Source organism: Sylvia atricapilla, chromosome 4, assembly GCF_009819655.1.
Source record: "Sylvia atricapilla isolate bSylAtr1 chromosome 4, bSylAtr1.pri, whole genome shotgun sequence".
Classification (NCBI taxonomy): domain Eukaryota; kingdom Metazoa; phylum Chordata; class Aves; order Passeriformes; family Sylviidae; genus Sylvia; species Sylvia atricapilla.
In genome coordinates, this window is record NC_089143.1 from 55674132 (window position 1) to 55701451 (window position 27320).

Sequence of the window (27320 nt, forward strand, 5' to 3'; positions counted from 1 at the left end):
CACAAAAAACGAGACTACTTTATTTCTAATTTAAAGCATAAGAATTTATGAAGGTTGAGGGAAGTCTTTTGTGTGCTTTTGCAACAGCTTAACTTCTAATGTATTATATATTCAAAAATTAGGATCCTTGAGGCTCTTGCACATTATTTACTGTGCAGATTATTGGAGCAGTCAATGTGTGGTGCCCCCTCTATTTCATAGCCAATGCAGCTATTTCCCCACAGAATCAGTAGATAAAAAAAGTTAAAAAATCTTGCTAAATTAAAAAAAAAGAAGTGACAATGAAACACACTCACGTTGGTATGAGATAATTCAATAAATCTGTCTACTTTGCTATGGCTTAGTTTTTATGTAAAACAGCACTTACTTATCTTGCTAGATTCAAAATGGAAAAAGAATTAAGGGTGAGGTTCAGTTTTCAGTCCAGCTTTTAGTAATCTCAAAATAGGAAACAGTGTTAAAAGGGACCCTTAAGAAATCTAGGGGACAGAGCCAGATGCCAAGGCTATGCCTGCTGCACATAAAAATGCCCTTTCTCTCTTGAAATCTCTTTTGGATAATTTCGATGACGCAAAACCTCAAAAATCAAATTACCACATTGCCAGAAATTCCCAGAGGGGCATCAATGGGGTCATGCTGATATGATGAACAGAGGACTTGGCCCTTTCCTATCACTGCATCCTGTTCTCTTCTGCATTCAGGAGGACTCATCTAATAGATCTGATGGGATTGTGTCATGGCCTGAACCCACGACCAGTACAAGCACAGCTTACAGCATCTCCTGGGAGAGGAGATTCAGCTTCCCAGCAAATTCCGAAATAACCCTGGGGGTGAGAGGGAAGGGCTTTTGAGAAGAGTTGAACTATGCAGATGTACAATAAGAAAGGCTGGTGAAAAGGGGCTAAAATTTGAAGCAAAATAGCTTAAGGAGCATCACCATTAAGACCAGTATGGAAACACAACCTAGAGAGCACCTGTCAACACCCATCTCAGCCATCAGCCACCACTTTGCTAACCTGGTCTGCTTTTTCCATGTTCACCTCCCAGATGGAGGACACCAGCAAGATAACAAGCCATGTCCCCAGCAGTGACAGCACTCACAAATTCAGGTCATACTCAGGCACAGCCCAGCAAAGGCTTAACCAACTGTTTGGCCTCAGCAGGCTTGTGAAAGGCTGGGATGGTGTGCATCTCCCTCACAACCTGAGGGCAAGAGCAGGGCCTACCCCATTGATACAAGTTCGTGTGGAATCTTTCACAAATGCATACTTCCATAAAAATTTAAACAACTTTCAGTGCATTACTGTGTTCTCTTTGAGCTAATGCACAAAATAGAAGAAATGAGAAGAAAGTCACCATGACAGCTCTACCTGGGTTGACTGAGGTAGAAGACCTCATCTTTAGTTCCACAGACATTAGTCTAAATTAGAAGATGACCAACGCACTTTTTAAAAAGAGCTCTGTTTTACAGAAGCAGGTTCTCAAACAGCAGTTTCACAAGAATCATGGCCCATATCTTGGTTCAACACCGATGTTTGTGATAATAGCAGATTGTGTGTGCGACCCGAGACACAGAGACAGGACAGAAGTGTACATGTTACTTTCTCTGAGAGACTGCCCTTCTCTGGAAGCTGAAGAGGGAGTTGCTGGGGGCTCTTGGCAGCTGGGGCTGTCTCTTCTGGTGACACACTCAAACAGAGAAAGGAAAAGAGATGGATAGGACAGCTCTGGTGCTGCATGTGTTTTGAAGCCATGGGGAACCTTCTGGGCAAGGCTACAGCATTGGTCTTCTCATGGCCAGTAGGCAAGAAATGCAAGCGGGAAGTAGCCAGCTTTGCTGGCCCCTGGATCTTTTAGTGGACCTGCCAGTTTGAAAAACACACCTTTGACTGGTGGCTTCTGGACTCCCTGCTCAATGCAAAGAGTAGGTGTTATGCAGCTCCTCCCTTCAAACCACACAAGTAGTATTTCCATTTTACAGATAAGGAAGCCAACACAAATGCCAATACCTTGAAACTCTGACAGAGCAAGGAGCAGTGGCCTGTGACAGCTGGCCAGGAGTTTAATTCACTGTCCATTAGCTTACAGGAATTCTTAGCTCACAAACTCTCTAGGAATATTATTGCTCCAGTTTTCAGGATGAGAAAAGAGGGAAAACCGGGGATTTTTGTGGTTTTGTCCAAGTCATGCCACAAAGCCAGAGTAAAACTTGCACCAGGTGCTTGCGGCACAACTTGTAGTGAATTAAGCAAAACGAAACTGTGTTTGACATATGCACAGCTGTGCGTGAACACAAGGACAGGAGAAATATGTTCAATGAAAAACTAAGATGACAAGTCTGGTACATCAGAGCTCTTCAGAGATCTGCATGTCCCACAATAAACCTCCATTTGCTAAACATGTCTCATTTCTTCCTGCAAACAAGTCGAGCCAGAAGAAAACAGCCCCAGTATGAACAGCAAGAGCACATTAAAATTTCTATTCTCTTCATGTTTTGTAGGGAGGGCAGGGATGGTGGTAAGAAAGCTGAGTGTAAGTTTAAAAAAAAAAAAAACAAACCAACCCCCCCCCCAAAAAAAAAAAACCACACACACACACACACACACACACAAAAAAAAAAAAAAAAAAAAACAAAAAACCCAAAAAAACCACCACGCACCAAAAAAAAAAAAAAAATAAAAAAAAAACCCAAACAAACAAAAACAAAATAAAAAAACCCCACCAATTAAAACACCATAAAACACTACCTAAATAGGTGTTTTAGAATCATCCATTATTTCCATCCAAAGCCACATCCCCCTTTGGATCAGAACTGTAATTCTGTCTCAGAAAACTTGTCTCACTGCTTACAATTCTGGTCATCTCTGACTGCATCACAACCAAATATAGAGGGAAAATAACAGCCAAAAGGAACAGGCCTCATCTTCCTAAAGAAAGGCATGAAACAATCACTTCATTACTGACATTCACAGGAAAAAACCAGCTAATTTAAAAACTCCATACATATTCTCAACTTGTCATGCTGATTCCCTTAAGCAAAGGCCTCGAGAAATAAAAAGCATTTTTTTTCCTACTTGCCTAAAGTTATAAAACTAATTTAAAGACTAAACGTAATGCAAAAAAATGCTAAAACACTGGGGAAGAAAGCTGGCTTTTTCATGGATATACCTTGTGTTATGTTCCTCTTAATTCTGTTTTAAACATAAGTAACACAGATGTTGCCAAATTGCTTATCTGAACACTCCTGTTTTGCGTGCTGGGATTCATAATTTAGTCAAAATTGTGGATCAACAAGCCAGTGATAATATTTCCACTGTGGGTAACACTGTCACGATGGGCAAGGTACCAGATGAGGCAATGTCCTGTTATTTTTGATGGTACTTATCCTGAAGCAATATCCCAGGCTCAGAGCAGAAATAGGCAGAAGTCCACAACTAAGTGAGAAAAGACTGTTCTCTCAATAGCTTACAAGCTAAACAAACAACATAGTCAAGGTTAATTAAAGATTGATTAATATTTCCATTTGGGAACAGTGACAGGAAAATATTGCCTACTTTGTCCAAGGAAGCTGTGGCAAAGCTGGGAAATGGTGCCAAAACTGGCTCCCTTTGCTTTAACCATAGTCCAAAATCAAGTGTGAAAACCTGCAAGCATAAGGAACAAGCACAGATGCTTTCCTCAAGGGATGATCACTGCAAATGCAGCTGTCAGCATCCTTCCAGTGTGCTGTGTGCAGCCTGGCAAGGTCACCTTGCCCAGGTCTTTTTAAGGATGGTTGGCGGAATACAGAATGGTGGCCTCCCTTTAGACAGACAGTAAACAGGTATAAAGAGAGAATTTTTCTTTTCCTCTAGTCCCACAGGTTCCATGTTGTGAAGTCCTGTGGATCACATTTGCTCAGGAGAGAGGATGCAGGCTTTGGACACTGATGTCTCGTCAATGAACTCGGAGTTGCCTTCTCAGCCATGCTACCTGTCTGCGTGTCTGTCTGCCATCAGCAGAGTCTGCTGGAGAACGTCTGGTCACAGGGAGATCTGCTCTAAAGAACTGAGAAGGCTTGTTACTTTACAGCACTGTTTTCAGGTGTTAGCTTACAAACTGGCCAAGCCCTTCCTGGTGACAGCTTCCCCATGGATCTGACTCTGCGCCTGAATTCATCAAGCAGCAGGAGGGAGAAAAGCGTGTAAGAAATGCTCCTCTGTGTCCCTCAGAGGAAGCAACATCAAAAGCTGTTTCTCTTCCTTTGAGAGCTGTGCATGGCCTCAGTCTTTCCAAGGTTAAACTCCCAGAACAGGCTGCACTTTGGAAAGCCATCTTTTTAAAGCTGGTGCACAACACAGCTGCTCCTCTTTTTACACAAGTCAGGTCCCAAAAGGAACGTCTACAGCACAAGACCATGGCCTAAGGGCCCACTGCCTTCTGGTCACACTTCAAGCCCCCATGATGCTGGAAAAAGCTCAGAAGCGGCTCACCCCAGCACCCTGTGGTCAGGGCAGCTGTCTTTGCATGAACCTGCTGGTGGTGCCCAGCCCACGAGCAGGGATAGCCAAGGAGCTGACAGCTTCATCTCCAGCAGCATTGCTACCACTGACCATTGTCAGTAAGGTCTGAGGCAGCTGGGCATGGGAACAGGGATGCTGCTCCATGGGCACCAAACACAGGGAAACAGCAGGGGCTTGGAGCCACACCCCCTACAAATGGTCCACGGCTGTCACCATCCTTTACGTCTCTAACAACACAGCACCAGGGCATTTGGTGTTCTTCCTGATGATCCTTCTCCCCCATTTCTGATGTCTGCACAGCAGAAGGCTCTTAAATTGCAAGGTAAAACAAAACCAGAAGCAGATTTGCATGCACACACTTGCTGTAGAGCTACACCAGACTGGAGGATACTATACTAAGAGAGGACACATGCCTCATATCCACCACCAGAGCTGCACCAGCTTGCAGGGACTCTGAATAAAGAGATTATTGTTTCCTTTCCAAGCAATGCCAGCAGAGGCCAAGGATCTCAAAGATGCCACCTTTAAAAACACATAGACCAGAACCGCAAGAAAGTGGAAAACACAACAGCAAGAGCTGCAGTTCAGGATCACTGAGAGATCCCACTGGGATGGCATTCACTGCAGGGAAGAGCAAAATGAGATGTTTAGCTGCTTAAGGAAAATAAATGCCAAGATGGACAGGCACCAGTGGGGCACAGCCAGTTAGGGCCTTTGTTATGTTCTCAGCTTTCCCTGACCACGACTGCAAGGGTAGCCTAATGTGGTGAGGCGTGTGACATGCACACAATGGCTTCAGAGTCACAAGACTCTCCACTCCGAATTTTCCTACTTATAACAGCAGGAATCTATCCATTAGATTATAAAAAAAGTCATGTAGTGTAAGCATGCTGTGGGGATTGAGATAAAAAAATTTAAAAACCTGCCTCCCCATCCTCCTCGCTGGCCCTCCCTTCTCCCAAGAGACAGTGAGATGCAGTTCCTCCCTGGAAAGGGTTAAGCAGCTCTGCAAAGCACATCTTGCCTCCCCTGTCTGTACTTGGTGTGCAGAGAGGACTCCAGCTCTCAGCAGTGCAGTCCTCAGGGAGGAGCCCCAGGAGTGGCTCAGCACGCCAGTTTTTGTTGCTTTCTTTGTTAATAAATCTAAAGGGGACTTTGGGCTGTGTGTGCAACATGGGCTTTATAGAGCAGCTCAGAGAAAAGGTCCTGCTCACAAAGTCGATAGTGGGAAATGGCACTGCTGCACACAATATCATCACGCCTGGGACCTGAGCGTGGAGAATGCTGAGCTTGTTGACTGTAATCACAATTTCTGCTTTGTTTTCCAACCTTTAGCCACAAAACAGCTATGCTCCACAATAGGAAAACTGAGACAAAAGAGAGGCCATCAGGTTAGGGCATAACTGGGCTTCCTCCTGGACCATCAGGATTCATCCAGGTCACACCCAGTCAACAGAGTTTGCAATCATGACCTTCTCTGGAAATTACAGCTTTGCTTCCCTGTTAAAATGTTTTATCCCACAATGATTTTGCAGCTCCATGAAGCATTCCTGATTAGATTTTCAACACTGTTACACATGAGGTCTCTTGTACAGAATGGTATCCATACAGAAAATACAAGGATCACCATTCAGCAGTTTTCACTGCACATTTCAAAGGAAAACAGAAAGAGAAAAATCATATTTATATATATAAAAAAATTTTGAAGTGCTTAGAAACTCTTTAAAAACAAGGCGCTTTTTTTACAAGTCCATTTAAGCAAACACGTGTACAAATAAAGCTTTTTTAAGAGTAAAAAGTATGTCCTAGCACCACACATACTCAGGATCTGTAAGCCAAAATTAAAATCATCTTCAGCACCATCATAGGGCATTTGCACTGCAGTTTTAAGGCAAACAAAGAAGGAACAGAAAGGTTTCAACTGGTCCTAGACTGGAACTGGAGATGGGAAGGATGCAAAACAAAAATTAGTTCATGTCAGGCAAAGTCCTCTACTGAACGTTTTAAAGACAGCAGGGGAAGACAGAAGGAAAGAGATACATTATGACCAAACTAATCTAAACAGGAATAATGTGGAGCCTATTTATTAGCTTTTCTAAATGTAATAACCAGCAGATAGAGGAATGTAGAGTGAGATCTCATACCCAGGGAATAGAAATGCAGTCTGAAGCACAAATATCACATGTAAAGCCAAGACAACGTTTCCTTCCAAAATTCAACACAAGGGAGTCAGGTCACCAGCAGAGGAAAAGAGGACTGATGAACAACCCTGAGGTCTTGCCCTCCCCTCCCTATACCTTATATTGCAAGACTCCCAGACTAAGAATGAGACATCTGCACGTAGCTGGTCCATATGACCCACAGAATCATGGAGAGCTTGCCTTTCCTTAGAATGATACATGGCAAGTAACAACATTCCTTCAAATATTCCTCATCAGCATCAACGCGTTCCACTTTTTTCAGGGAGGATTAGGACCAAGGATTAGCTCTTATGGAAAAAAAGTGTGTTCAAAAAGTCTATATAATTATAACTGAACCCTAAACTGAAGATATTCCTTTTTTTTTTTTTTTTTTTTTTTAGTCTATTAGTTCTCTTGCAAGGCTTACATGCCAAGCTTGCTATTTTTCTCACTCATCTTTTTGCAATTACGCAGTTGCCTGAGCAGCCAGGAGCAGTGCAGGCAGTAGGCAACGTCCACTGCAAAGCACCTCGAGCAGGATAAGCATCAAACAAGGCTGCATTAATCAACTCCTGCAGACTAAGCCTTACAGAGACATGACCAGGTTTTCAAAAACACAGAACTCCTATATGCCTAGCCCCAAACATTCCCAGCTTTTAGATCAACTGCATGCTGCAGGGACGCACAACAGAGTGTGTGCATTTCCAGCAATGCCTTGGTATCCATTTTTAAGTCCAGCTCAGTCAGGTTTGGGGTCTGGCAGGCCACGATGTTGGAAGAGCTCTGCCATTAGGTACTGGGCTGCTAAGAAAACTTCATCCCTGAACAATCTGATAGGGAAACTCTCTGAGAAACTAAACCACGTTTTGTTTGGATTTAAGCTGAAAGTATGGCTACAAGCAGTGCTGAAATTCTGCTTTCTGCTCAAATCCCACTTCAGAAACCTGCCCAAATGGCCCAATGGGAGGAGCATCCACTGGTCCAAAATTCAGCCCCACACAATGGATTCTTTCTCAACTAGAAAGACAAGTGAGCAAAGCCAGAGGTTTTTCTGCATGATGCCCAGAGCATCACCCAGCCTGCCATGCTTTTTTAGGGCTGCCACACATCACCACAGAACCATCTCCACTGCAGCACTGGGTGAAGAGAGACATCAGGCTGCTGCTGCATTTCAATTAATTCATGAAATGATTTGGTTTTTTTCAAATAAAGTATGTTTTAGAGCAAGAGCTATTTACCTTTTTCATTTATTTAAATGGAACTAACAAGGCACACACATAATAAAACCTAAAATCAAAAGAAAAGAAAAACCCCCTGCAACATTCATTTTCTCTTAGGCACCTTCAATTCAACATTATTGTAGCACATTGTCTTTGGAGCTTTAGTGCCTACACTTTTATAGACCAAACCAAATCACTGCTATTTTGCTTGAAAGAAAACCTGCAGGCTGTGAAAAGAAGGCTCTAATTCACTTATTTTGTTTTATGAAAAACTATGTCCCCAAATTCTTTACGCAGTAAATTGAATTTTCAAGCTGATGTTTATCATATGCGCAATTGTTTCCACAAATGAATTTTTAAACAATGATACTGGACAGACCACTCAGGCTTGCCTCATGTTTTTTAAACTAATGGTTGCAGTAAAAATGTCAGTCTGAAGAGGAAGTAACAATTTTGTCTTCTGCTGCTAATTACATAGGTTTCAAAATTGTGTTAGTACATTCATTTATGGCCAGCGTTAATCAGGAGTCATACAGCTGTAGGTCAGACCAATTATGTGCATTTAGAAGCAAGTCCATCATTTCTGCATATAATTTTTCTTTGTTAGTTAAGAACAGTTTTGCAGTGAACATAAACTGTTAGTCTCCAATAAAAGCATATTTCTCCTTATTTTTAGATCTGTTACACACACACAACTCATTCTGGGAATGTCTGAAATTCAGCACGGCAGGCTGTATTTAGAAACAGAAGTTGTTCTCAGTTTGATGCTTTCTTACTGATCATTAACTACCACACAGCTGGCAATGAAATCAAGCCCCCAGTTGTCTTTTAAATGCAATAAACACATAACTGGGTCAAATTATTGCTGTGAATCATCTTAAGCCACTTTTGCATCATGTAATTTAATATGCATTTGTAGAAGAGCTGACACTACCACTCTCTTCCCATTCAGTATTGGAAAATTTAATTGGCTACCTATTTGACTTCAGGCAAACATTGACATAAACCAGACAAACTCTCACCTCTTGACCCTATTGATTGACCAAAGACAAACACACCATTGGTATCACAAAAGCCATTTGAGAACTAAGGGTAATTCTGCATTCCTGGGAAGGGTCACATTTTGGGCCTCTACTGGTGTGATGAGAAAAAGGTACAAAATCTAAAAAAAATTAAAAAAAGAAGTTCAAGTTGACTGAGTAATAGTAAATCCAATGCTCTACAAGCCAATATCCTCCTGCATGTTCCAGGACAGCCTCTGCTCCTGAAAAGTAAGGTCACCTGAAAAGAACAGCATTTGGGCTTCAGAGGCTGAAGCTTGTAAAGCTACAGCCACAGCTGTTCAGGTATATTTATGACAGAGTAAGCAAGAATGCGAGAAATGAAGTGGAAAGAATAAAAGGGGAGATGAGAGGTGAATTTTCAATAAAACCTCCCTGAATTGAGGCAGAGGGAAAGGAAAGTGATAAATAATCTCTCTGGAGATAGCACTCATCTTGACACTACTTAATGGTATCCCATACACCTAATTTCCATGGACTGTAATATCATGAGAAAGACTGCAAACCTTGAGTACCTGGGGCTCCTTCCCACACATCCTGAGCTCCAATGAGACTGTCATCCTGCTCAGATTTATGCAGCCCACAAACTGCATGGCAAAGAGAGCCAATGCCACATTAAATTCAGTAACTCAGTGCTGGGCCAAAAGGATCACAGGAAGGAGGATCACAAGTTGAAGTGAAGAAGGTTGCATCTCTTGTGCATCTTCAAGCAGCACAATTTGGGTAGCAGGAGGTGCAACTCTTGCCAAGGTGGCCATCAGTACCTAAGTCTGCATAAGTCCGGAGTTCCAGAGCAAAAAACAAAAAAAAACCCTTAGGCCCTGCCTAACTGTCACCACACTCCCACACAGGACCCATAAGGCATCAAATTCACATGGGAAACTTTCTGCATACAGATCTGGGCACAATATAAGGAGTTTGTCCCACTATCAGCAAAGAGCACTGAAGAATTCCTCTAGTTTTGTCTGATAAAAGTGACAAAGTTGATTTCTTCCCATTAAAATAAATATCAAGAGTACTGCTTAAAAGAACTTCTTGGTTAACTTTAGAGCTTTGTTTTGATTTATTTATTTTCTTTGCCTGAAGAGAAGGTTGTGCAAATGCTGCACTGTTAAGGGAAAAAAGTTCAAACTTTACATAAGGGCTTTTTGCCCAGTGTCTCTTGGCATGCTTCCTTGAGTTTGAGATTGCTTTGTATGGTGAAGTATTACAGAATAAGATAACACTGTGTTATCAAGGCACTAAGGAAGGGCTTTGCACTAAAGAAATTGAGCCAAAATTCCTTTTCAAGGAGAGCAGAGAGCGCATTTGAATAAGCACTAAATTCAGCAAGGGAATAACTAATATGATTGGTTTTAAAGACACAGAAATGAGTGTTTTGCTGTGTTAGGAATGTTAAGCGAGAATTTTAAAACACCAGAGGAAGAAAATACACTCATTCTAACCGCAGTTTCAGCCAAGATGCTGTAGCAATTTTATAAATCAGAAAATAAACAAATTATTGTGATTCTATTTTTGAATGGCTACTATCACAAAATACCTTTGGCTCATTTGTTCTGGCAATGCATCTAGATGTATTCTGCATCATAAACAGCAAACGTTTTTGTTGCAGATTTTGTAAGAGCAATGAAGATTTTTAAATGGACTTTTCTCCACCAAATTAGGCACCAATCTTGCAGATGCTTAGACAGTTTATCTGTTTCCAGATAAGGCGCATACATAGGATTTTATATCTATAGCAAAAATAAGAACAAGCTTAAGGGAATACAAGACTTTTGGTCCAGTTTCTGAGGACTTGTACAGTTCATCTGGATTGCTCTCCAAGAGCTAGGCTTTAAGTCCCAAAAATCTTTCATCTGCTGTATTTATGGCAATTATTTCAGTTTTTAAAAGAAAGCAATGCAACAAATGGGGATTGAAGAAATGCTGAAGGAATACACAGTATTTTCTGCAAAGCCAGGTATCTGACAAAGCACTCACCAATGTCATCATGATATACCTTGAACTCAGGTCATAGCCAGCTCCTTGCAGCAACACTGCACAAACTTCTTGAAAGTTCAGGTAAGGAGTTTTGCAGAAATTCCCTGTCCCAAGGACTCTTGGGAAAGGCTGATCGATAGTTCTGCTGCAAACACAAATTTCACCCTTGCCCAGACAGGTGCAGCTCCCAGCAAGCAGAGAAAGAGCAGGATCCTCTTACACCGGAATTGATGTTTGCACACAGTTTTCCATCGTGCAATATTTCATGGTCTTCATTTTTGGGTTATTAAAATAGGATGTTATCCAACAAGTGGAGGGGAAGACAAGGTCAGGGATTTGGTTCCCATCTCAGAAGTGGCAGCTAAAGCTGCTGAACAGCATGTGTTTCTTGTTTGAAACGTATCACTTGTTCTTAAAAACAATAATATATACCATCTGTTGCAGCCATTCATAATTGATAAGATTTGGGCTGGGTTTGACTGCAAAAACCCATTTCAACATGAGTGTAGATGTTCAGATGAAGAAGTGTTGTGAAGCAATTTGTTTGAGCTTTCTTACCACACATTACACCAACAAGTCCAACTGTCTCTGGGCACTCACACAGGGCTATGGAAACCCCATTTATCATTTCACTGGGAAGCATCAGCATCTTTCCATGGCAAAAATTATTTATTTTCAGTTGGAATGACCACCTAGAGTCCAACTGTTCAACCACTTCAGGGCTGACCAAAACCCAAAGTATAATATTAAGGGCATTGCCCAAATGCTTCTTAAAGATTGACAGGCTTGGGGTATCAAACACCCCTCCAGGAAGCCTCCTCTAGTGCTAGATCTTCTCGGTAAAGAAATGCTCCCTAATGTCAAGACTAAGCTTCCTCAGGCACAGGTTGAACCACTGCAGTGTGTCCTATCACTGGATCCCAGGGAGCAGAGCTCAGCACCTCCCTCTAACACATCCTTTCCTCAGGAATCTGTGGAGAGCAATGAGGCTGTCCCTTGAACTCGTTTTCTCCGAACTTGACAAATCCAAAGTTCTCCGCTGATCCTCACAGGACGTGTTTTCCATCCCTTCCACTGGCTTTGTTGCCTTCCTTTGGATGCATGAGAGCACGTTAACATCCTTTTTGTATTGTGGGGTCCAGAATGCATACAGGATTCAGTGTGGCAGCTGCATCGATGCCTAGGGATAATCACCTTTTTTGTTTGGCTGGTTACACTGTGTTTGATGCACCAGGACGGGACTGTCCTCTGGGCTGCCAGGGCACTGTCTGCTGGCTTACACTGAGCTGTTGGCAACCATCATCCCTAGATCCTCTTCTGCAGGGCTGCCACTCCCCCACACCAGGTGAAGAATCCAGCAATTGTTCTTGTTAAATTTTGTTGCATTAGTCATTGCCTGATGCTCCAATCTATCTGTACTCCCTCTGCAAAGCCTCTCATCCCTCAAGAGAGTTAAAGGCAACTCCTAGTCTGGGACTATGGTTTGCAAAGTTGCAAATAGTGCATTCACATCCTGTATCAAGATCTTTGATCCACTAGGCAAGTAACCTTGTCACAGAAGAATACCAAATTATTTAAACAGGGATCTGCCTATGTGAACCCAGGCTGAGTGTGCCTGACAACTGGACTATTCTTTAAATGTCTGTCAGTAGTACTCCACTATAATCTTCTTCATAATTTTCCAGGAACTAAGGTTAGACTAACAGTCCTTCTTAAAAATTGGAATAACACTGGCTACCTTCAAGTCAGCAGGGACCTCCCAGACTCCCAAGATGTTTGGTAGATGATCAAGAGAGGTCTTGCCATAAAATCTGCTAGTTCCATCAGTACTCTGGGATGAATTCCAGCAGGGACTGTGGACTTGTCAACATTCAGCTGATGCAGCTGGACCCTTACAATTTCACAAAAGGAAAGTCACTGCTCCCATGCATTTATGGACCTCCAACTGAAAGGACCACGCAGCCCAAGGCCTACCAGGATTAATAAAGACTTATGAAACAAAAAACAAATAACACCGAATGCCTCCACTTTTTCTTTATCTCCATTAGATGGGTGATCACCTTCAACAAGTATCACTCCCAATTTTTTTTTTAGACTTCCTCTTGCTATTAAAGTACTTTTTACAAAGCTTTGTGTTACCTGGCACAACACTGGCCAGTTTCAGCTCTGATTGAGATTTGGCCTTTCCTGTCTTCTCCCTCCATACCCCAACCCCAGCTCTGTGACCTTCCTTTTATCAAGGCAAAATGTGAACAATTGTTTTTTGTACTCTAGAACTGGTTTGAGACTTCATTAGCCACTTAATTTTGTTTCTGAGACGAGATGGCAGAACAGATCAGGCCTCTTTGAGAAAGAAATGCTTTTCCTTTTCACTGGAAATCTCTCCATATTACCATCACTGCATCACAAATTTCTCCCAAATGTGAAGGCTCAGACTCATGCTGTTTAATAAGCAAGGCTGCACTGATTTAAATACTGTCCAATTTCACTCTCTGCATCCAAATTCCCTCCAACTCAACAGGAAAACCCCCAAGTGTTTCAGTGAGCTCTCCTCAAAGGCATGTGCTGAAAGACAACTACTATACCTCTATTAAGACTGTTAAAAAAAATCAGAAAAAAAGTCCAAAACTTAAGACATTATTTTAACTTCAACATGACAATTGAATCAGGTCATATTTTTAATGGATTCTATTAGAAACACTGACTTTTTGTTTTCAAAGTACCAGCTGCAGAATGCAGATTTGTCACTTTATGGTAATTACTAATATCCTCCCCACCAGAGTCATCTGGAACATATTTAATTATTGATTTCACTGGAAATGTACATGGCACATGCTCACTCTTCTGAGTAAGTCTTGAAATGGACAAAGGCCTATTTGTTTCTTCTCTGAAAGCTCAGCCTGAGAACAGAAAGGATCCCCCAAATTAGGCTTTTGTTAGCTGCATACCCCATATGTAAGATGCAAACATGCAAGCTGACATCCATCAAACCTTTAAGCACATGCCCGGCTGGGAGTGTCCCAGTGGTGCCAATGGGAAAGGTCCAAGTGAAACCAGGAGTACAACTGTGCCTTGTACCCACATCCACGTGGTAAATTTATCCCTGCTTTACAGCTTGTGCCTCTGCATCTCGTGCCCTGGTCTGCATCAGAGCTGGCTCACGTGTGCCTGTGGGATAGGACCATTTTTTCCCTTACTACATTTTAGTAGCTGGTGCCTCCATACCTGCAGCTCTGCGCTGGTTACTGACTGAAACAGTCTCTCCTGTTCCAGGCACTGCCAAACCTGAGGGTAAATACCCAAAGCAGCAGCAGGATACAAATGCGATTACATCCAAGCAGGACTAATTTCAGCCTGTGATAAGGAAAAGACCACCAGTAGAGATACAGTGTAATTTCATACCAAAGAGAGTCACTAGCCACTCCATTCTGCTCTCCCACAGGAGGCTGGACTATGAAACTCATTTATCTTACGATTTCAATGTTTTGAGGCATGTCTTGCTAATAACAAAAATATCTCCAACACCATCTATATATTGTTTCCTGATTCTTCTTCTCCTTAAAGTCAAATATTCAAACTCAAGTCTGCATTTTACTCCACGGACTTTACATTCCTGCCAATGCTTCAGTTTTGCTGCAGAAATGTGGAACCATCTTTTAGGGCTGCATTCAGAACAGCACTTAAATGCACAATTTGCTGCTTTAAATAGTAACATAGGTGGAATGACGCCAGAGTGTTTCCTATACAGACATGAAAGGTAGATTTCCAGGGAAGCTCAGCTTTCATTAGGGTACCTAAATATAATAGACTCATTTTCCAAATCCCAAGAGCACAATAGATCCTGTTCTGTTTAGTAGAACCATTATTTTGCAGATCTGAACATCTGAAGTTTTGGAAGCTTTCAGGTGCATGAGTGTGGTCATGTGCATCTGTGTGGTCCTGTAAGCCATTGTAAGGGATGAAATGGAAAAATGGGAGATTATTAATTTTTAAAGGAAACAAAAAAAAAAAAGGACAAGCCCCCGACGCTGCCTCTCCTGGGATAAAAAGGAAGGACTCAGCTGGATTATATGGTGACATGCCAGTCCCAGCCCCTGCTGCCCCAGCATGTGCACTCCAGCAAAGGAAAAGACAATAGTTCCACTCACAGACACCGTTCAACACACACAAGAGAGAAGGGGAAAAAAAAAAAAAACAACCAACAAACCCAAAAAAACAAACCAGAGATAATGAGGTGCAGCTGAATAATATCTTCATAAAAGCAGAGAGAGAAACCAGGTAGACGTCATCTGCAAGGTAAATTAAAATTATACATCTCTGAGGATTATCAGTGAAAATTGAGATCTGGAAGGGAATTTGCTTTTGATATTGGAAGGGATAAATACCCACTGTAAATCTTTTTATGTGGGCCTGTAGAGCGGAACAGAGAAATTAAAGATAAATGAGATTAAGGCATTTTTTAAAACTACATTAGACATTTTTAAGTTACCCATGGAGGGAAAAAGGACTTTGGAGGAGGAGATTAGTTTAGACCCTCAGCAATACATTCATCTGTGAAATCAATTGGAATAAATCTTTTCTAATCTGAATTGGTCGTCATTCCACTTCCCCTCCTCCTGCCCCCCACCCCCCTCCCAAAAAAAAAAAAAAAAAAAAAAAAAAAAAAAAAAAAAGCAGAAACACCTCAAAAAACCCTCAAGAACATTTCTGTGTAGTCTGGCAATCAGCCCAGGTAAATGACATGCCATGGCCATTTTTTAGATAAGAAACCTCTAGAAATAATTGCAGGATTTTGTTTGGTGTTTTGTTTGTTTTTCAAAAGGATACCCTGGGGAAGGCCCCTTTGCCTTAGTCCTCCACAATTCTTCCCGTTTTAGTCCTCTTGGAAACAGAAGCTAACAAAAATCAAATACTATGCAGTCTATGTTTGTCTCCTTTGCCAGACCTTGAGCTGCATACAACTACTGTGGTTTTATTCAGGCCTATATTGTTAAAAGTTGACTGGAAATGTTGTTAGGAAGAAAAGTGGAGGAAATGAGGGAAAGAAGTAATACATTCAGATGTACTTGGCTCTCTTCCTGGGAGCCCTTTTAATATAAAGAAATTCAACAAAGTTGTATTTCTAGATCTGGAAAGATGCGTTTTCGTATTTCACACACTAAAGGGATTTGCCTTAATATACTCAAATTTCCCCCCTCCCTCCTCCTCCCTTCATGTGCTAGAAGAAATGAACTTCAATCCTCAACTTGGCCACTGGATACACATATTCTGTTCTCCCTATTGGCCAGAATAAAACCCAATAAATGTATTTCATTTCTTTTGTGGATTTATAATAGCACCTGGCAAGGATGGTCTTAATCTCCTTACACTGCTTGCACCAATGAAAGAAACCTTTGCAATATTTCTTGTAAGAGAAATTAAAGGAAAATAGGAATAAAACCTGGAAACATAAATACTATTTTCATGAAGATCTGTTATAAAACATATGAAATCCATATCGGTGTCTCCAGAGGGTATTTGGCATAATAGCATAATTTAGGCAATAGGTTATTAAAGATGGGAAGAAATATCTATTTCCCTTAACAATGGCAGAATTGTTCAGAGACAATTGGGAAGTGTGGGGTCATGTTTAGAGAGCAAAATGGTGGCAAATAGCTAGAAGTGGCATGTCAGAAAGAGCTGAAAAACACAGCTTGGTACAGAGGACCTACAGGCAGTGGGGTGCTTCCCACTGGCGCTCCAGAAAAGCATTTGCAGCCGTCAGGCTGCTACATTTTGTCAGCACCTTTATTAAGGTAGTACAAATCTATTTCAGATACTACAAAGAGGTCTCACTATTTAGATGCAGAACCATCAGCTGTCAAGGTGGGAGGACTGCAACCCATTACTTTATGGAAGAATATCCCATATTTTCATTTTTCTTTCTATGCAGCATTGGCTACAATTCTCTTTTTGGCTGAGACAATATCAGTTATTTACTATGCTAGAAATGAGTGTGACAAAGATGAAAAAAGCTAATGAATTCAGACAGCCTCAGCTTACCAGGAACCTGACCCAAAGTTTGCTGACATTGAAAGAAAGTTTCCCTACAATTTAATGACCTTTCATTTAGACTCAAAGGCCAAAGGCAGCTGGGCAACAGATTGAAAGGTTTTAAGCACCTTTTAGTTTAAATGAGTAGACTCAAACCAAACCCATATACTTTCTCACTAAAACTTCAGCTGCTACGGGTCAGGAATGGAAAGGAATAAATAGTGCATAGAAGTCACACAGGGAATTAAGTTACCCCCTTATATTAATAATCTTCATAAAATAACTTACACTACGCATCACAGTTTTCCACCTTCAACTTCCATAATAAACCAATTATAGAGGCCCTCAGGAGAACTGACAGGGCTCTATATCAAGAAAAACAGCCTATGTGAGAAACACATAACAGACCTACACTAAATTCTTTGACTTATTTAAAGTCTGGGTCTCCACGCTGCAAATTTTCTGAGACTGAGGTGATGGTGGGGAGAGATGTGAATTTTGCCTCTTGTGCTCTACCACAGAAACCTTTTTATATTCTTAAAAAGAAACCTAAACAATTTCTCCCTGCTGCACAAGCTTAAAAATATAATAAAAATATCAACAAATGTGCAATCAAGCATCCCATGATCATCTGAGAAGTTCACAGGTTGCCCAGGCTGTAACACACTCCCAACTCTCCTCCACTGCAGCATCTCAGACCTAATAGAGTTGAGCACAGCAGTGTGGTGACTTTTCTGATAAAGACAGCTTGTGCAACTCCAAGACATATGGGAGCAAAACCTGTTGTTGATGGAGATTTCCAGAACCAATGCGTGTTTTAAAGACAGAATGCATCAGTGCACGGAGGCATTTCAACACTTTAAGCCTGGGACTAGGGAGTACTGAGCTGGTTCAGAGGGTCATCTCCTAAACATTGAGAACAAGAGAAAAAATTACTTTTCACATCAAGGCTCACACTGGCATGGACGGAAGACAGGAAGAAGTGTCCAACAACCTAGAGGAAAAGACAGAGATGACAGGAGCCAGCAGGAGCTGGCTTTTCACAAAATCATGTTGGATATTAGAGATGCAGCAGGTCGGGATGGCATTCCTACAATGGAGATTGCCTAACATGTATCTAACTTCTCCCCACCAGAAAATCGATGCTGTTCCTGCTGACAGCAGACCTTCAAACCAGTAGGCATTAGAGGCACACTGGAAACCACCTAACTTCTTTATCTTATGCCAAACTCTTCTCACATTCAAAAATTAACCATGTTGCCATGTATTTCACTGTGCCATAAAAAATGTTCATTTCTTTTCATATCAGGCTACTTCAAGTTTTCAAATACCTTTATTTCCCTAGCTCTTAGCTTCCCTCCCCTTCTCAAACATTATGCACATAACTATGCAGATAGGTCAGCCTGCAGGTTTGCAAAGGCCCATATTATCAGGTTATTTTAACTAAGAGTGCTTTCCAATGGGCTGTTGTGTAGGTGCACCCTCCCCACAAACACACAGTAAAAGAAGACTGATAAGGGAAGCAATACATTCTTTATTTCTGCCTCTGCAGATTAAAAAAAAAAAAATTAACTAGCAAGCAAAGCTGGGAATTTCAGTAAATACAAAAAGGAGGCTTTTTGGACTATAATGCCAGGAAAATGTATGCATTGGAAGAAAGGCAATTTGTCAGCAGGAGACAAAGATTCTTTGCTCAGAAATAATCATAATGAATAGTTAGGTCTGCTGTTGGGGTTTTGGTTTGGGTTTTTTTTTTTGTTTATTTTTTCTTTGGTTTTACTTATTCTTCCCAGCCCGTGCACAAAAATAATATATTTAACAAATAAAACAAAAGAGGCCTGGCTTCAAGAGGGAATTTGCTCATTACTGGCCAAAATCCCAACAGTCAGGTTTATTTAATCCCTTGGGAACATTTGCCATTTTCCCTGCTGGGCCTTGAGGGACCAAATTCTCTTGGGAGAAAACAAAAACAAAGCAAACATAAAAACCCAGGGCAAAAGAGAAGCAGAGAAGCCACAAGCCCATTTGTTTAACAAAACACAACAGTGCTCTCAGTGGGCAAACACCACTTCTCAACCGATGGAGAAGGCGGCGAGAAAACGCAGAGGGGAAAGCCTGGAGGCCACATAATGGCCTTACAGCACTCCAGAAATAATTAAGAACTGTATTCTTGGGAAAAGTGGTCTCATTAAACTGTTTTCAGACTGCAATTTTGTCCCATCTTCTCCCTTCTCTTTCCCTTTCTACCAGCAATCTCAGAGCAATGAAAATATCAGTTTGCTTTCTAGTGCTTGTATTCTCTTAAAAATGTCATTATTCAATTATCTGTCTATTCACTGGCCCTAAGGTCCAGCAGAGCAGATATTGTGCGCCTTCACTTAATGTTTTTAAATGCACTTCAGTCCACTTGTGATACAATAAAACTTTATTGAATTCTGTTCCCACATCACACTTACCATCCCTCACTTTTATTGATATGTGAGCCCATCTACTCTTCTATCAGCAATAAAAGGAATATTTCTAGCAAGGCTATGACCTTTTCTTCCATCACTATAGCAATTGGGAAGTGTGATTTCAGGTTCCATGTTTAAAAAGAAAAAAAAAGTCCTAAGAAAAGAAAGGTGAAATATGCTCACGTGTTGGGTTCCTTTTCCCTTCCTCTTGTTAGTCAAAGAAGAAGGAAATTCTCTGTAAGCACCAGAGATGTGTGGTGCCTTCACATTAGTCTGTTTACCCAGAACAGAAAGAGCAAGCAATTCATCCTTCCCTGGAAGCCATGAGCATTTTTCCCTGGCTAGAAACATCCCCTTGAACAGATCCTCCCAATATTAAAAGCTGATGGAGGACTTGTGGCCTGGGTGTGAGGCAGATTATCAGCACAGTGGGATATGCCATGCCTGAGGCACCCTCCTGCTGCTGCCATCCTTTCCATCAATGCAGCAATGGGCTTGTCCTCATTGACTCACCACCCTTTTGCCACCTTGCCCTATCCCACAGCTTAAATTTTCCAAAAACACGCTGTTTCTGAAGGACAACCGTGCACAAGTTATTCTGTGACCTCCAAAGCCCAGAACCTAAGGGAACTGTGAGCTCAGGAAAAACTGAATGTAAATCTGACTCAGATAGCAAAATCACTTTTTCAACACTGTGCTGGATCCTTGAGAGCCTGTAAGGCTGTCTCTACAGGGAAATGAACAGAAGAAAGTATTCCAAAATACCTCTGGCGCTTTTAACTCAAACCATTTTCAAAACCCAAATAAAAACTACATACAGACGATCCCTAAATTTCAGTTTAAGCCAGCGGGCAATAGCTGCTCTCATGCTGGAATTTCCCCCTCCTCTGATCTGGAGTGCCACCCATGAAGGGCAGTGCGACTGCCATGTCCCATGGAGCACACGTGCTCGAGAGAGAAAAGGGCTGGGTGGAAATACCTGCAGAATTACTAAAACATGGATGGTTTGAGCTGTGAAGTGTCAGGTACATACAGGGGCAGTATTAGCACAACCAAAGGGAGGGTGGGTTTGGGTTTACCATGTTATTGTTATAAAATCTGCCTGATTACAATGACAACTACCTCAGCAGCTCTCCCAACACCACTGCACCTGCAAAACTGGGCTCTCTTGCTGGCCACTGGTCTCATGTACATCTTTGGATAAATCACTCATCTGCTTTCTGCACTGGCTCATGAGTAAAATTGGATGGCCCTTAGCACATTACAAAGGTGAAATAAGAAAAATTACACTCCTAGATGTTCTGGCACCATGACAACAGGATTGTACAAGCACCAGAAGATGATAGTGAAGTGTTTCTGCAATGAGAGTGTTGACCTAGCTTTACACAACCACCTCCACCACCACTGTTCCCATTACCCATTTAACTCTGCTCTGTAAAGGGAGAAGGGAGAGGGCTGGAATGCAGTAGGAAACAACAGAGTACTGGATCAAGGGGACCCTCACCGTGTCAGGTTTCTGACACTAATACACAGCACAAAACCGCTCAAATGCAGTTTCAGTCACCTCTCCACAATGAAACATGTCCACAGCTCTGGCAGTGGCAGACTGCAGGTTTGCAGTGGTACATATTCAATTGAAAACCATGGAAAAACTCTCTTGGTCAGTAAGTATTGAAATAAAATTCAATTTAAGAAAACTGGAGTAGTAATTTAAGTATTTCAGAAGGACAGGGGCAGTACAAAAAGCAGGGATTAGAGAAATACATGCCACATGCTAAGGCCTGCTTTGAGAAAGACAAGATTACTTTGATGATTTTTTTTTCTGATACCAGAAAAATAGGACAACTGATGCCACTGAAGCCTGACAAATTAAGTCTGCTATCTTTTTACCTGCTGACATCACCTACTTTTTACTTGCTTTTCATTGTCAGAGGGTAATCTAAAAAGTCCAGATGTCCTGGAATGACTGTCCATTCTAGTAGAAGGCTGCTGCTACCAGATAAAGCAAGTACAGGATCAGGACTGGGCGACCTGCATAAACATCTCTCATCTTCTCCACACGTGGAGAGTAACTGCAGCCTCATAAAACTCCCCTCGTCAGGGGTATCTCTAGTGAACACACAGGAATGCAGTGTGTGGGGTAATGTAAAGGACATTTTACAATATATGAGCTACTGAAGTTGGAGGACACTTGGGTTCACCTCATTTGACAGGAAGGGGAGATGCTTTCCTCTAGAAAGCGGTATGAGCTAGTGGAGTTTTAAATCTTCCATATTTTTTCTTTGGGGGAGCATATACACTAGCACTACACTGAGCACAAGTGCCTAAGCTCAGTCCTAACAACATCTGTTAAAGATGACCCCCAAGCCCTCTCCTCTTGAGATGCACAGACCCTCCCTTCTGCTGCTCACCCAACACTTGGGTAAACCCACTCTCTGTCCATAAAAAATGATTTGAAAATGTGAGGAGTAACCCATCCAACCAGACAAAGGCAAGCTGGAATTGCACACAAGTACAACTGCCTGCTGAAATATTAATTCCTTTATTATGCAACGGAGGTGTTCCTTTAGGAGATGGCCATATGGCAGACCCCACCACTCACCAAAGGCTGGCTGCACAGGGGCTGAGGCATGTGGGTTCAGTGACAAGAACTGACCTCTGACAATAACTGAGCATAAAAGGAGGAACAGATTTCATCCACCAGGCCTGGCTTTGGTCCAGCCATGACTTTGCTGACCTACTTGCCCAGAGCTGACACCTTCCTTGTCACTTGGATGGCTTTCACTTATGGGACACTTGTGGTACGCAGGCTGGGAACACCTACAAAATTAATCTGCCCATTCTGAGGGAACAAATAGAGGCAGTAAAAATAGAGGCAGAGACTGAGGCAGGAGAAGAATAAAATGGAGCTCTAGGTTTCCCACTCCATGCTGGCACGTGAAGGGACACAGTTTGCCTAAACACAACCCATTTCCCTGGTGCTACACTAAGATATAACATATGAAGGTTTGACCCAAAATTTCCTAGGTAACATACAACAACCACCTCAGAAAACTGGATCCTATTTCATCTTATGCTCACCCTTTGTCCTTCCCCCCTAGCTCTACTTGCAGAGGCACTATATTTGATTCATAAAGAAATGGAGGAAACAGCCATCAAAGCTCCTACCTTAATTGCAAAGGCAGCGTGTCAGTTGTCATCCTTTTCCTCCCTACATTCAGATCATTAAAAATACTCAATCCCTACTGTACATTTGCTACTGAGCAACCTCTCACAAGAGTTATTCTACATCTTGTACACAGGGCCAATTAACACCTCGGGGTGTAATACTGACATATTGCCTTTCTCACAAGGCACCACTATTCCTCTTTGTTTTATGTGCAACAAAGGCTGTGGAGGGGTACCAGGTAATGACTATTGCTTTACCAGCCCAGTCTCTGGAGGGAAAAGCACACCCTCATGCAAATCATCAATCACAAGGAAATACAACCTGCTGTGATAAGTTGAAACCAATCTTTCCTAACCCTTTCCATGCACAGTGTTGCTTCTGAAATGAAAAGCCTCATTTAGAGTGGAATAACTCCAAACTATAATTTAGAGTATATTCTGCTTCATAGGGCAGACTCTGAGCCTTAATATCAATCTTTCCGTGGGTTTTTAACAGCTCACCCCATAAAAAGTATTCCATCGCTGCATTTAGAAGCTTCACAGTTTTGTTTAGATAAATCAAATGTGGACACACTGAGCCCCCTGCCAGCAGAGTATCCAAGTCCCTTTTATCCAAGTCCTCTGAGAGAGGTCCCCTTTACTCAGAGAGGTGGTCTTGGAATTTCACAAAAGCCAAACCCCACACAGTCTTTCCAGGCTGTGGCAGCAGGCAGGTGGCCACCTCCTGCCTGAGGGTTGGGGACCACCCCAGGGACTGGACAGGGCGCCTGTCACTGCTCAGCCACGCCTGCTCTCCTGCAGCCCCTGCCTGAGGCAACAAAGATGGTCTTAGTCCTCCAGCCAAACTCTGGGTTTCAGCAAATTGATGCCTCCTGCTGTTCTCTCAGTACAACACCGTGGGTTGAAAGCATACATTCCCATACCTGCTTTGTTATTTTGAGAAGTGTGCTATAATAACCTTTGGCCTGCTCAAACAGAAAACCTGGAAGTGGTGCTGTTATTCACCTTTCAGCTCTCTACAACTGCTAATAAAAAGTGCACTTCTTGTATCATCATTGCTATTTCCTTCCTCAGATACCCCCTTTTTGGAAATAGGGCCTTAACTGCATGTAACAAATTCGGGTTCTATGGAAAGCAAATTCTGAGGTACACAACTTCCTGTAGCTCTGAATTTCCTTCTAGGCACACATTGCTGTCATCTCAGGTGATGGTTTTCTACCCTCAAAAATTCAGTCTAAATGGCTTGCCTGTAATTTGTCTTTGTAACTTTGGAAACTTATAAAGTAGGATTTTTCTACCACCAAACACCAAATTTTCCAAAACAATAGCTTACTATCTCCTTGGTGATAACAATACTGTATTTAAGGCACTTACCAAATGCCACAAATTACATGAACATTGGTCAGTCGAAGCACACTGCTGTATGATTACAAGCATAAACCTCTGTAAAGAGAAGCTGTAAGCTAGCAATAGTGCTTCACTCCTCTGGTCTGTTTTCTCTAATGGATTTTCCCAAGTGTTTTCCAAAAGATGATATGTCACTGTTGTGCTGTACAACACGGAACATTATTAGGATATTTTTAACCTAAGCACAAACCTGACACAGAGAACCATTTTTCATATCTTATCAGCTCAGTCTCATATGATGCTTGTGGTCTGCTTTCCTTGCCCTTGAGCAAGAACAGACAAGCTCAAGGCTGTCCCAATCTCCACAATAAATTACTGAGCAAACAAGTGCAAACATATCAAGATACATACTGTAAGGGACACACTCGTACTGCACTTCCAGGTACTTGTAGGTCCCGGGGCACGGGTCTGGAAACACGTCAGGGCCGGCAACAACCGCACACTGAGTCCGATTACTGCACCTGGAAAGCAACAAAGAGGAGAGTCAGGAAACAGACCCGACAGAAGGACAGGGCAAGAAGCTGAGTGGCCCCTCCAGTGTCAAAAAGATGCAGGAGCCAGGCCTTCAGCATGAGCTGGAAAAGCTCAGCAGTGAGCACGCACAGGCTGATGGCAAACACCAACATCTTCATCTGCTTATCACCAAAAGAGAAGAGCCATGGTGGCACAACCCTTCCCCTCCAGGAGATATTTCTTTAATACCAGCATCCTCACCAAACAAAATGCAAGGAATAAACCAACAATGGTGGCAAAAAAACATAAGCACTGCATGTTTTATAGATGACAAAACAGTACATTTTGCGACGTTTTTATGAAGTGTCCCACAAAACCAGTTATCGTGTATTTATCTTCAGCTAAAGCCAAAGCAAAGACTAGAAACAGCAACACTTGAGTGGGAGAAGAAAAAAATCACCAAATAAGCAGTCTAAAAACCAAAATAATGTTTTTCATACAAGGCCTTGTAGGGACACTTCCCAGTCTGATCATTCACAAGACAACACCCTTGCATTAGGCACAAATGGCTAAGTTTTATTCCATCATTCTTCCCAGCATGGATGCATCTCCTGAAATGAGGTACTTTTCCCAAAAAGCTTGTTGTCTACGAAGAAGACACGCAGAAGGAAGTGACCCTGCCTGCTGCAGTGAACATCTTTCAGCTTAAGAGCATGCACACAGAGGTTGTGTTCTGCAAGATGCTCTTCCTGAGGCATATACAGGTCCATGGGGGACTGACTTAAGCATGCGTAGAAACCCACGTTTGCCTCTGATCTCACGGGACAAGCACCTCTAATGTACTACTGGTGATGCAAAAATATTTAGCCAACAGTGATTCTATAGAGAAAAATCTTCTGCTTCTTTGTTTAAAGAAAAAAAAATAGGAGAAATATCATTAGATTTTTCTGCTTTTGCACGCCAGAAAGAGACCTCCTAAGGATAGACCACTGCATTTATTTTCTTTAGGATTCTAAAGATGCCTCCTCTGATGTGAAATGGGACCCCTGACCCTCCTGCTCTTCTGGCAGAAGCTGTGACATGCAGCACAGAATTCATTTAGGTCCTCAGTGGAAATGCTTAGTGTTTACCTGAGGCTACAGTTTGTCAGCCTTAATGCGGATTTTATTTGAGCCTATAAATTAAAATTGATTCATTAGTGACTGCCTTAAGCTCCATAATTTCTTTAATTTTATGGAAAGAATAATAAGAGCTGATACGCTTGCTCATCAGGCTGTTTTGCTGGATACCAGATAATCCAAAAGGCTGGGACATTCCTGTGTTTTCTAGTTGAAAGACAGCAGTTACCACAGCAAGTCACTAGTTTCATTATATAGACAGAAAAACAATTTTCTTAACAAAAAAGATAACTGTCCTCAATCATGCTGGGATATCACAGGTAGCTCGGACCATGCAAGTGGGCAGTTTTCCAGGAGAGGCTTTGAACATCATCCAAAATTTCACTTTCAACAAAAATCCTTTACTGGGTTCAATGTGCCTTTCAAAAAGCAATTTCACTGGTCTAATCAATAGTACTCCTGGCTGAAGGGACAGCACTGGCCACATTACACAGAATAACAGCAATGGATCAAAGATACCTTTCAAAATCACAAGTAAAGATCCAGAATTAGGAGGAATTGGAGGTGGGAGGAGGAACAAACACATTTAGGGTTCATCTGTGTTGTGTTTTCTTTCTGTTTGCAAGGAAGCATTTGCTTTGAATGGTCAAGCATTTCCTTGTGGCCCTTTTTTTTTTTTTTTTTTTTAATGCAAGAACTTGGACACATAAAACAGAAGTGAAAACACACAACCTAGAAAGCTCTCTGTGAACACCAGGGTTTTAAGCTTCTCGAATGCGTGCTAGCTTCTTCAGTATCACCAAACAGACTAAAAGCTTCATGATAGAAGGGGTTGAATGGGGCACGCAGGACACACAGAAATGCAAAAGTTTCCCCCCCAACTCTAGGACATCCTGAAGCCCCCCTACACATTCCTGGAATGGGGGATGGCAAAGCCTGCCAAGCACAGGAACTTTCAAAGAAGGTGAGATCAAATTATCACTGCCACCTTGGGGAGGAAAAACAGAAAACCAAATGAAAAGCTCTCAGACAAAATCTCTAATACTATGTGGTGTCAGTACCTCACAAAATTAACTACAAAGGGGCTCAGAGTAAAAAATAAATAATAATAAAAAACACAACCCATAAAATAAAAAAACCCAACTGAAAACCAGAATACCTCAACCTCCTCTCCTTTCCACACTCCTTTCCTATGGGCAGCAAAACTGCATCTGGCACTTGGCATTTTGAGCTTCCTTTTATCATCCCAGGGTGAAACAGGCAGATTTCTCATTCCAGCACACTTAAGGGATGATGGCAATTTACACTAAAAACCATAGGAAAAAACCTAATGCCGGTTCAATGAACTATTACTGTCAGACATCGGGCTATGGAAATTTTAAGGGGAGAAAGAGGTAAAAAACACTCATCATTAAAGCTCTGGTTGCTCTGCTTTTGCTCATGCATTTTATCCTTTTTACAACGGCTTCTTGGTCCCTTCAGCTTTGTCATATTTCTTTCCAGAAAGATTAAAGGCCCAGGTGACACTAAGTGACATGCAAAAAGTGACACAGGAAAGGAGATGTGTAAAAGATGATGAATCTGTAGCCTTGAAAATGACAGGGAGAAAAACCATAATGTATTCATGCCATACTCCATTTCCAGCAAACCAGGCCATGAGTTCTTCCTTGTAAATCACAGGATTTTACATGGAATCTTGGGATTTCTTGGCACCTGGGTCTTGGCAATACTTGTTCCAAACTCCT

The 27320-nt window shown here is 41.9% G+C and overlaps 1 protein-coding gene across 1 annotated transcript in view; it reads right to left on the reverse strand.

Moving 5' to 3' along the window:
- The window catches only part of ADGRL3 (adhesion G protein-coupled receptor L3), a 480164-nt gene that overhangs the window by 174708 nt on the left and 278136 nt on the right, over positions 1-27320 (reverse strand). Inside the window, exon 5 of the mRNA XM_066317961.1 lies at positions 24356-24465. Within this exon, the coding sequence (XP_066174058.1) occupies positions 24356-24465 (110 nt within the window). The remainder of the gene's footprint in view (positions 1-24355; positions 24466-27320) is intronic.